General features: G+C 50.4%; 2 protein-coding genes across 3 annotated transcripts; one reads left to right on the plus strand and one right to left on the minus strand.

Moving 5' to 3' along the window:
- Nucleotides 1-370: 370 nt before the first annotated feature.
- Nucleotides 371-2,876, minus strand: UBL5 (ubiquitin like 5). Its single transcript, XM_038378310.2, has 5 exons — nucleotides 2,770-2,876; nucleotides 2,616-2,680; nucleotides 2,329-2,412; nucleotides 1,239-1,276; nucleotides 371-649 (listed from the first exon to the last, which is right to left on the minus strand). The coding sequence occupies exons 2-5, from the start codon at nucleotides 2,669-2,671 to the stop codon at nucleotides 606-608; spliced, it is 222 nt and encodes a 73-aa protein (XP_038234238.1). The 5' UTR covers nucleotides 2,672-2,680; nucleotides 2,770-2,876; the 3' UTR covers nucleotides 371-605.
- FBXL12 (F-box and leucine rich repeat protein 12) lies at nucleotides 2,436-10,753 on the plus strand. Of its 2 annotated transcripts, none has more exons than XM_038378307.2 (4): nucleotides 2,436-2,995; nucleotides 3,474-3,546; nucleotides 5,009-5,755; nucleotides 10,245-10,753. In XM_038378307.2, exons 1-4 carry the CDS (start codon nucleotides 2,670-2,672, stop codon nucleotides 10,296-10,298), a joined length of 1,200 nt encoding a protein of 399 aa, XP_038234235.1. In that variant the 5' UTR covers nucleotides 2,436-2,669; the 3' UTR covers nucleotides 10,299-10,753. The 2 variants fall into 2 exon arrangements, with proteins under 2 accessions (XP_038234235.1, XP_038234234.1); XM_038378306.2 differs by lacking the exon at nucleotides 10,245-10,753 and adding an exon at nucleotides 7,208-8,896.
- Nucleotides 10,754-10,939: the final 186 nt, after the last annotated feature.

Here is a 10,939-nt window from a genome sequence, read left to right on the forward strand (position 1 = left end):
TTGAAGGTTCAGTAAGAATGATAAGATAGAGCACATGCAAAGTTATAGTACCTACCAACACAGGATGCCCACAGCTTGGGCAGAAGCTGTTATAGAAACAAACGTGATGGGAGTTGCTGTTTGCAAAGTTTCTTTAAAATATATAAAATTTAAAATAACACATTTGCTTTGGGTTTGTGCTGCTTAAGCTAACTAGAAGAGAGTCCCTCTCAGCAGATGGATCGAGAGTGCTACAGTATTCATCTGATTCCAAAAAGCTAAATGGCCTAGAATAACTCCACTGCTTTCCAACAGCTGAATTAATTAGGGCTGCTGTGATAATTACTGAGGAAGAGAGATTTCTTCTGACTTAAAGCCAGGAGCAGGACACTGAAGTTGTCGGGAGACATTTATTATGCACAATTTTTTAAAACAAAATCAACCTTCTTACAAGTTTGCAGATAGTTTTATTGCCATCAAAGCTAAAGACATCTGATAAAACTACATGCACAACTTGAGCTTTTAATGTTTAACTTACATGAAATAAAGTTTATAGACAAGTTTTATATTAGAAAAAAAATTAGAAAAGTGATGCCTGCCATATGCAACTGCAGCTAGAGTCAAGGCTACTGATAATATAACTCCAGGTTCATGCCATCATGGATTTCATCTGGAAGGAATGAGTTAAGGGAAATTTCACAGGAAATGCTCAAAATCAAATGGAAGAAGGCATTAAGTTTCTACCAGCTCACTAATTCAAAATAAACTACAGCAGCAAACTTATTCATTATGAGACATTGTATAAATTCTCAACAACAGAATTCTCCTTCCCACTTTACTACTAGTCCCAAATGGACAAGCTAAACTACTAGTGTGACGGAAGGGAACACGGGTCATATGAGACATTGTAAGCATCAATGCTGGAAACAACAGTATCTTAACTCAGCAAATTAGTCCCCATCATATGCCACCCCACTCAGTTTAGTAAGGGAGTTTTTCCTATAGATTCACCAGTTATCTTATGATGGCCTACCAATACTATCAGTCACCAGTACCCAAGTTGATAAGCAAGACCTCTGGTTTGTGACAAGCAACTCTGTCAGATTAAAAAAGGTCTATGTATTTATAATGTGCCTGTCACTCCACTACTAAGGCTGTGGATCTTGTAAGTGATAACTGATGCATTTTTTATTTTAACTAGACAAACGGTTTCCCCAGAAGCTGCTGTTTACTTGGGCTATTCTAATGTTCAAGGATACAGTCTCCCAGTGATACATGGTCCTTGAAAATTGTGTACCTGCACAAACATTTTAAAAAGGAAGTTAGTCAAGAATAGAAGTGTAATACAAGAATTAACAAAAGGAAGTGTAGTCAATAAGAATAGAACAATTGTGATAGTACCCAAAGGTTTGCTGGTATCAGTTACTACATTAGAAAATCAATCATTGAAAAGTTACACGACAGGTTTCTGAAACTGTGTTTTTTAACAAATGCCAATCATGAATTCCGTGGGGAAAGAGAAGAGACTGTCTTGTGTGCAGTTACAGTGTTAAATATATAATTTCACATACAGAAGTTAGAATGGCCATACTGGGTCAGACCAAAGGTCCATCTAGCCCAGTATCCTGTCTTCCGACAGTAACAGATGCCAAGTGCTTCAGAGGGACTGAACAGAACATGTAATCATCAAGTGATCCATCCCCAGTTAGGGGAACAGCAAGAAATTCTGAAATAAAGAGAGAACCAAGTAAAAATTTTGAGTCAAATGTCACTGCAGGTGAGAATATGAAGGAAAACTCACTCAGTAGCATTCATCCAGAATAATTTGTCGTTATTTACGAAGTTTAGACTGCTGGCCTGCCCCTGAGACTTTGTTGAGTGAGAGGTTTTAGTGGAGCCTCCAGGAACATTGGACAAGGGGGAAGGTACAGAACGTGAAACATCTGAGAATTAACAAATTCAGAACCTAAAAAGAAATCTTAAATGAACACTCACTGGAAGTCTGCACCACATGCCTCCTCTCCCTAGGATCATCCTTTCTGCTGCATTCTTTAAGAGTTTGCATTCATATGCAGCTTTCCATCCCAGAGTGCATCACAAACTATTGAGACACATGACCTCACATGCAGCCATCTCTGGGTATGTGTGGGGGTGGACTGTAACTGAAGACGGCATCAGACACACCCACATGCAGGGAAGTGCACAGAACTCAGTTTACCTGCCTTGGGAGGATGAAGAGCTAAAATGACCCTGCTTGGGACTGAAATCTGGAGCTCCAGCGAGTCCTAGTGCATCAAGCCTGCTCAGGCGTTTCCTTCCCTCGCCCCTGCCTTTCGTTCACCCACTTACCATTTCTTCAGCACAATTTTGTCCCACCGGGTCCCAGTCTGAGCCGCGATGAGTTTCTTCAGGTCGCCGATCGTGTCCTCAGTGCTGAGCACCACGGTTAAGGAAACTACATTCGCACCCACGTAGCGAGCGCCTGGACCAAGCGGCACTGGCCAGGGACCCCCCCCGCCCCGCCCCGCCATTTACCGTCTCCTCCCCCGCCACGGACACCCACGGGCGCGGCGGCGGCCCCGGGGCCGGCGGCCCTGGCGAGGCGCAGCTGGAAGCTCCCGGCGCCCGCAGGATACTTGCATTTCACGCGCACTTTCTTGCCCAGCCGGTCGTTGCAGACAACTTCGATCATGCTGCCGGCCTGGGGGGAGGCGAGAGGCGTGAGGGGGGCGGGGGGCAGAGGCCGCGGGGGGGGGAAGACCCAGGCCCGCCCCCTCTCCCCGTACCTACCGCCGCGGTCGCTGCCCGTCAGTCCCGCGGAGAGCGAGGCCGAGACTGACCCGGAAGCGGAAGTGTTCTGCCAGCGGCCGGAAGTCAGTGTGGCCGGGGCCGGGCTGACCCGGAAGCGGAAGTGTCTGGTGATGGCGGCGGCCGCGGGCCTGGGGGCGCTGCCCGACTCCCTGCTGCTGGAGATCCTGCGGCTGCTGCCGCTGCGCGAGCGGCTGCGCGGGGCCAGGTGAGGGCTCGGCCGCCGCTTCTCTCCCAGCCCGCCCCCTTCCCACCCGCGGAGCGGCTCGACCCAGCCCGCCCCCTTACCCCCCCTCAGCCCCCCTTCTCCAACCCCCTCCCAGAGTGGCTCGGCCCCCCCGCCCACTTCTCCCCCCCACCGGCCCGGCCCAGCCCGCCCCCCTCCCCCCCGAGCGGCTCGGCTCCCCCGGCGCAGCCTGCTCCCTTCCCCCGCCCCACAGGGGCGGCTCAGCCCAGCCCGTTCCCTTCCCCCCTCGATGGGGAGCCCCTCCCAGGGCAGCTGGGTCCAACCCTTGCCTGCCCCCATGATGGGGATTCCCCCACGCAGGTAGTTTGGTCCAGGCCCCTGGAAAGGGGGCGACTCCATGTCCCCCCCAGGTAGGTGAACTCCTTCCCTGTGCCCCCCACAAAACTGAGCATGGATGCTGCTGCTGGGATCATAACTTGCCCTGCTGCTGTCCTCACAGGGTCTGCAGACGCTGGCGTAGGCTGGTACAGGACAAGATGCTCTGGAGACATGTGGATTTAATGCCCTACAAGGTACCAGGGCCCAGCTGTGTCCCTGCAGCGTGTCTTCCACTGGAGACCACTCCAGGGGGCTGATAAAGGCTGTCCCGGGGAAGGGGCAGAGGGGCCTATGGGGACCAGACGCTTGCATCTGGGAATCAACATGAGATGGTGAATGAGAGAAGAGAAGGAAGAGGAGAGGCACAGTGCAGATATCCCAGGGGCAGGTCTTGCACATGGGGGAGGGGGCAGGGGAGAGGGAGCTGTGTAGCGGAGGCTAGTGTTAGTTGGGCAGAGAGGCCATGAGATAAGCTGGGCCAGTTTCTGAAGAGCATTTAAAACCAGGAGGGTTGTTTTAAGCAGATCTCTAGAGTCAGGGGTGGTGTCTGAGGACAGAGACTGTGTATGTGGAGAAGAAGGCAGCCACAGCATCTGACACGTGCTGGAGTGTAGAGAGCAGAGACTGAGGTTGCTCACAGGGAAAGGAGCTGCAGCAGTCAGGGTAAGAGGAGATATACTGCAGGGTTGTGTCTGTGACTTACCCTACAGGTGTGGAGTACAGTAACTCACCACTTACCGTCCTCTTGCTTAACATTGTTTCGACCTTACAACCCTGCTCCATTACAGAACGTGCTCGGTTTAAAGTTGTGCAATGCTTCGCTACAACATCATTCGGCTGCCTGCTTTGTCCACAGCTGGCAGCCCCTCATCAGCTTCCCTATGCCCGTCTGTCCCCCCCCCCAGCGCCGCCCACCCAGTGTCAGACCCCGCGGATCAGTGCCTTCCTCCACCTCCTGCCCGTGGCAATCAGCTGGCTTGCGGCATTCAAGAGGGAGAGGGGAGGAGCGAGGACTCAGCATATAGGCTCCCCTGCCTCCTGAATGCTGCCAGCCAGCTAATTGCCTGCCAGGGCAGGAGGCAAGGGAGGGAGGAAGGAGGAGCGAGGACGCAGTGTGCGGAGTAAAGGGGGAGGAGGAGAGAAGAAGAGGCGAGTTACGGGTGGGAGCTTGGGGGAAGGGGTGGAGTGGGTGGGCCGAGGGTTGAGTCCCCCGCCCCGGTACTTGCAGAGTAGTGGAAGCTGCTGCTGTGCAATGTGCTTCTCCTAGCCTATGGCACCTTCAGCCTCCTTGCCTGACTCATTGTCCCCAGTGCCGGGGGCTGTGCCTGTGTGAGGTAAGGGGGGGCACCTCCCAACTATAGTACTGTACTGTATGGCAAAAAAAATTTCCCTGGGACCTAACCCCCCATATTTACATTCATTCTTATGGGGAAATTGGATTCGCTTAACATTGTTTCACTTAAAGTCACATTTTTCAGGAACATAACTACAACATTAAGTGAGGAGTTACTGTATCTTCTTTTTAGATGAATGGGAAAGATATATATGAAGAAGAGCAGGGATGGGCCTTTCCTTGCTCATTTACTGCTTCTGTTGAGTTTGTTCCCTGTCTTGTCAAGGAGCTAAGTGCTTTGTTGCTTGCTCTCTTGTGCTCAGATCAGCTCCAGGATCCTGTGGCACCTGCTAAAGCAGTACCTGTGCAATAGCCTGAGGATACTGAAAGTGAGAGGAGCTCTCTACTCAATGAGAAAGCTTGAGTTCCTTTCCCCGGCGCTGTTCCAGGCACTCGGGAAGCAGTGTCCCAGCCTCCATCACCTGTGCCTGACCCAGGCTGACCTCCGTCGGCTCCCATATGACTGTATACCATCTTCTCTAAAGAGCATGAAGCTGAGCTGGTGTGAGATCCCTGCTCTGTGGTTCCAAAGATCTGCATCTCCAGAGACTCCCAGAGTCCTGCCACAACTACAGCATCTCATGATCCATAACGTCTCTGCCTTTTCTGATCAGCATCTGCTTAACATCTCATCTCAGACCAGCCTAAGGACACTGACCCTCTCTGAAACCTACCGGCTGACAGACGCTGGGATTCAGAGAGCAGCCCCATATCTGGAGGACCTGGAACGCTTGGTTCTGCACAAATGTGTCATTACAGATGCTGCTGTTCACGTCATCGGGCGTCACATGAAACAGCTCCGCTCTTTGGAATTCAGCAATACTTGTTCCATAACAGATGCAGGCCTGGCTTGTTTAGCAGCCTTGAAGTGCTTGGAAACCCTCCGCCTCGAGTCTAGATTTAAGCTTTCCCCTGATGCCATTGTTGCTGTGTGCCAGGCACTCCCCCAGTTAAGGAATCTCAATTTAGATGGGATTGACTTTGAAGACCAGGAAATACATAAAATTCAGGCAAGTTTGCCCAACTGTCATTTCTAATGTGTTCCCTGACACACATTCTGAGGTGAAACGTTAACAATGGGGAGTTGTATGGAATGCACGAGGGTAAGCTGTGGGGTGTTCACCCCCCTGAAATAACTCCCAGAATTGCTTCTTCTGGTCAGGGTTGTACTCCCAGTGGCAGTTGCATTTATCTGACTGAAGGCAGAATTTTCTCTGGCTAAAACAATTAGGTGAGCAGTGTAGGATGAGAACCATCCAGACAGCTTGTATCACCTGAAAACAGGCCAGCAGAAATTCGGTTCTGCAGTCTGCTTCGCTGGGCTCCTGAAGTGACCCCTCACCTTCTCCTACTAAGAAAATAGCAAGGCCTCGTGAATGGGTGGCATATGAGGCACGGTGGCTCTATGAGCTTATTTAGATTAGAGGCAGTTTGGCCGCAGGCGGTTTCTCTTTTAAGTTTAACTCTGTCTCACATTAAACATCAGGCAACAGGTGAACTATCCCCAAGCACAAGGGAGTAAGTCAGCTGTCATCCTGATGCACAAAAGGGTTTGGCTACCCAAACCTTGGACTCTAGATCAAATTCAACTCAGGTCAAAAGGCATTAGTCACATTGGTGTGCTATGAGCATACTCCAAAACGTGCCTAGTAGGAAGTGGACAAAGGATTGTGCAAACACACATTTTAAATGCAGGAAACAGAACCTTTAAGGGGAAAGAACCCATCATGTCTATTTCACAAACACAGACACCAACCATGTGCCACACAGGTCGGTGCATGTGCAGCTGTGATTGTGTCCTGTCCTGTGGGGTGGAATGGTGGGCATTCTGCTGTGACCCCAAGGATACGTGGAATGGGGGGGGTATAAGGAGGTCCCGGAATGCATTTGTCTGTGTGCTGCAGGGGGAGGCAAGCACACACCTGTTCAGCCTGAAGTTCAGTCAGAAACCACAGCATGTCTGTGTGCTCCTTGAGGAGCACCATCATTGCTACCTATCTGTTTCTTCTGTCCTTGCTATCACTCTGCATTCTGTCCCTGAGCGTCACCCTCCAAGCCTGGAATCTGACACAGCAGAACCTTACGGCACCTCCTGCAACATGTCTTCCCTTGTCCTCTTCTTTCTCCTGCTATCTGGCCCAGCCGGTCTGCCAGATGGAGAGAACTTCAAGGCCACGTTTGCAGCTGCAAAAGAAACAGTGGACAGAGCGTTTGCTTCAGTATTGCAGGCACACATCTGCAGAGGTACTATTGTGAATGCATTCACGGCCCTGGATCCCCACAAGTTACAAGCACAACATTCTCACTTCTCCTTGGGATCCATACTGCTGGGAAGCAGTCCCAGGCATGAGGAGTACATCCTGGGGGGCGGGGCGAGTTGGGACAATAAGTTGGGGTAGCTCACGGGCATCGGTATAAGCAGATGGGGCAGTTGAGCTGAATACTGTCACTGTTTCCCACAGGCAATGGAGACTTTATCGTGTATCTTGCTCCTGAAGGTAACGGAGGCAGAAAGGAAATGGCTCCTGCATGCGTCTGGCTACTGTTAGTCTGTGTGCTGCAACGATGCCTGCCGAATTAATTGCTGAGTGGCATGGGAAAGTGTCCTGCCACGGCAGAAGAAGTAAGGCAGCCCTCCCCAGAAACCTTTGGCAGAGGATTGCAACCTACTTCCAGGAGAGTTTCCTTGAGGTCTCTGTGGAGGATGCACGGGACATCCCGGTGCACATAAACAAACTGTTCCACGGGGCCCTCTCCGTCTAACTGTACAGGAGAATGAGAAGCAGATAGCAACTCTGCCTCTATGGTTATTTCACTATCTCTTCTAACCTGATTAAAAACATGAACAGATGTGTGCCTGCAATACTGAAGCAAACGTCATACTTACCAGAGGTTCCTTTCCCTGAATCAGGCTTGCTGGTGCTGGATGATAGGGACCGGCTCAACTGCTCTGGTGTCAGGAAGAGGTCCTGGCTTGCCACACCACTGGATCCCCCGGTCGCCTGTCCCCCACTCTCCTACTCCTGTTCCTCATCCAACACCTTGTACTCAGGGTTCACTCCAGTGGTGCATGACACTGACTCCTCCAAAGTATTCCACAGGGCCCTTGGGGGGGTGCTGGGCTTGCCGCCAGGGAAGCCATGCAGCTCATTGTAGAAGCAGCGTATCTGTGGCTCTGCACCAGAGCAAGTGTTTGCCTCCCTTGCCTTCTGGTGTGCCTGCCGCAGCTCCTTGATTTTCATGTGGCACTGCTGCGTTTCCCTGTTGTAGCCCTTCTCCACCTTGTCCCAAGCCATCTGGCCATAGATACCTACACGTCTGTGGCTGGGTCGGAGCTGTGCTTGCATGGTTTCTTCTCCCCGGAGACCCAGGGGATCCAGCATATCCTGTGTGCTCCAGACAGGAGTGTGTTTGCTGCGTGGAACCAGCATGGTCAACTGGGCAGATGCTAGATGAGCTCTCCATGCTGAGCAAACAGGAAATGGGATTTCCAAAATTCGCAGGTCTTTAAAAGGTACGTGGCGAGTACCTGGCCACCAGACTGTGGAGTTCAGAACAGTGACCAGAGCGGTAGTGATGTGGCATTGTGGGACACCTCCTGGTGGCCATTAAAGTTGACGTAATTAACACAGCGTCTACACTGACACTGTATCGTCATAACTACAGTGACTTAAGCGCTACACCTCTTGTGGCAGTGGAATTATTGAGTTGACGTAGCGGGCGATTTACTTCGTCAGGAGCGTCGTTATAGGGTCGATGCTGACCGAATAAGAGCAACGTAAGCCACCTTGCGTTGACCTAACTGTAGCATAGACTAGACCTAAGTGTATGCGAATAACTAAAGCATAGGTCTTGGGTATTATATTTGAATAATATTAGCAGGCTGCCAGCAGCCAGATCCTGCTCCTGGTTTGTTGGGTTACATTGCTGTGCGTGGCTGCTTGTGCCTTCTATTGTTTAGTTACTCCCTCATCTTTACCTGCTCTTACAAAGCTCTGAGTTCACGTTAGCAAGTTTGGGCTGATGTTAAAACAGTAGCTGTTATGAAGTTTCCATTCTGGGACACACTGAGGTTTTGAATCTGCTGAGTTGTTATCTATAATCAAATGTAAGATTTATTTATAAAATAAAAATGCTTTTAGATCTGTAAAGTCGTCTCATCCTGTCAGATTTTAACTGAAATGTGGCAATAGTCGACTTGTGGTTTTTAACAGATCAGTGATGCTGCTTGTGTTGTATGGAGAGACTCATCTCTTCTCCCTTCACCTGCAGCCCCACCCTTTTCTGTCCCTTCCCTGTGGCCCCGCTCCTGTTCTACCTAGTGTCCCCCCATTCCACACACCCCCAGTACAGCCTCGCAACCTGTTTGCTACTTTCTGCGTTCCCGCTGCCCTAAGACTAGAGAAGCTCTGTCTGTCTCTTCCCCCCCATCACCAGGGCCCCAGGCCACAGCAAGGAGTGAGAGCTCCCCCAGCCCTGAGGCTGCGGCAGGTAGCAAGAGCTCCTGCAGTCCTGGGGCCACAGCGGGGGTCCGAGTGCAAGGGCTTCCCCCCGCCACCCCCTATGCTTCTGCGAGGGACCAGGGTTGGGGCTCTGGGGCTTCTCCATCCCGCTTGGTGCCTCTGCCAGAGAGTGGGGTTGGGGTGCTGAGGGCTTCCCCTGCACCCACCCCCCCCAACTTCCCCTGTCATGCCCGCCCGGTGCTGTTTCCAGGGAGTGGGATCGGGGCGTGGGGGCTCCGGGGCCCCCAAGTTGGCCAGGGCCCCTGGACATGGGCCCCATAGGCCCAATGGCTAATTCGCCACTGCCCCCTTTCTAGACTGAAAGCATCTTGTCTAATGGGCGCTATCCAGGTATAACTACATTTGAAATACAGATACATAGTCAATATTCATAGTTTGATACAAAAATGATAACATGCACACAAATCATAACTTTTCCAATGACACCTCACATGACTTGCACAATATACATCATAATTATGTCATAATCATATCATAATATCACTGTGAAGAATATGGGGTTCAGTGCAAGGAAGCATCATAAATATCTTTTAAAAATTGGCTCCAGAGGAGAGGATTGTGACAAATGTGAGCTCCGTAGTGAGACGTCTCTTAACAACAACTCGTCTTCTCTGGTTAAACCTTTGGATTTACAGATAGGTGCTGTCCATACCTATACAATATCTTCCTCAAGTCAATTAATCTTCTTTAACAGCTGGGCAGCCTTCTGCCATGGGACAGAAGAGGCAGCCGGGCCATTTCTTTCCTGATTCAAATTGCCATTTCTTTCCTGGCAAGATTGTCTGCTTGTCCGGCAGGTACATGAGAAGAGAGTGACACACAGCTGCTGAATTGGTGAATTCCCTAGTGTATTCATCAACTTGTGGTCTGCAAAATACATCAGATGGTCTAACTTCTCAGTTAAGCCTCCCATCGCAGGCCTGTGTTTTAATATAAACAACAAATTTGTCTAATCAGCTGTTTTCCTCCTTTCCAGGTAAAGGTTGTGCAAGAAGCTTTCAGGTCAAACAACAAACCGGGAAGGCACTGAACCTGTGTGATGAAATCCACTGTGCATCTTGGCAACAACTGCCCTGTGGGCCCAGGGCTGGCATTGTGTCTTTGTGCTCATACACAAATATGACCAGTGCAAAATTTAGGGAAATAAACAGTGGTGAGAGCCCCAGCCCTGCACTGGGAATGGTTCCAAGCCTGTTTGTTTAATACCTGCTGTGACCCACTGTCCCCTTGGTGCCAGCTGGCAGAAGGCACAGAGGGGTGCATAGAGTTTCAAGGATTCTTTGGGTCAGGCATATGCATAGTAATTCACCAAAGGGTGGCATGTGAGGTCTCTCCTGAAAGCTCACTGGTCATAATCACGGTGAAATGTATGTTTCAGAGTAGCAGCTGTGTTAGTCTGTATTCGCAAAAAGAAAAGGAGTACTTGTGGCACCTTAGAGACTAACAAATTTATTAGAGCATAAGCTTTCGTGAGCTACAGCTCACTTCATCGGATGCATTTGGTGGAAAAAACAGAGGAGAGATTTATATACACACACACAGAGAACATGAAACAATGGGTTTATCATACACACTGTAAGGAGAGTGATCACTTAAGATAAGCCATCACCAACAGCAGGGGGGGGAAGGAGGAAAACCTTTCATGGTGACAAGCAGGTAGGCTAATTCCAG

This window comes from Dermochelys coriacea, chromosome 20 (genome assembly GCF_009764565.3).
Source record: "Dermochelys coriacea isolate rDerCor1 chromosome 20, rDerCor1.pri.v4, whole genome shotgun sequence".
NCBI lineage: Eukaryota > Metazoa > Chordata > Testudines > Dermochelyidae > Dermochelys > Dermochelys coriacea.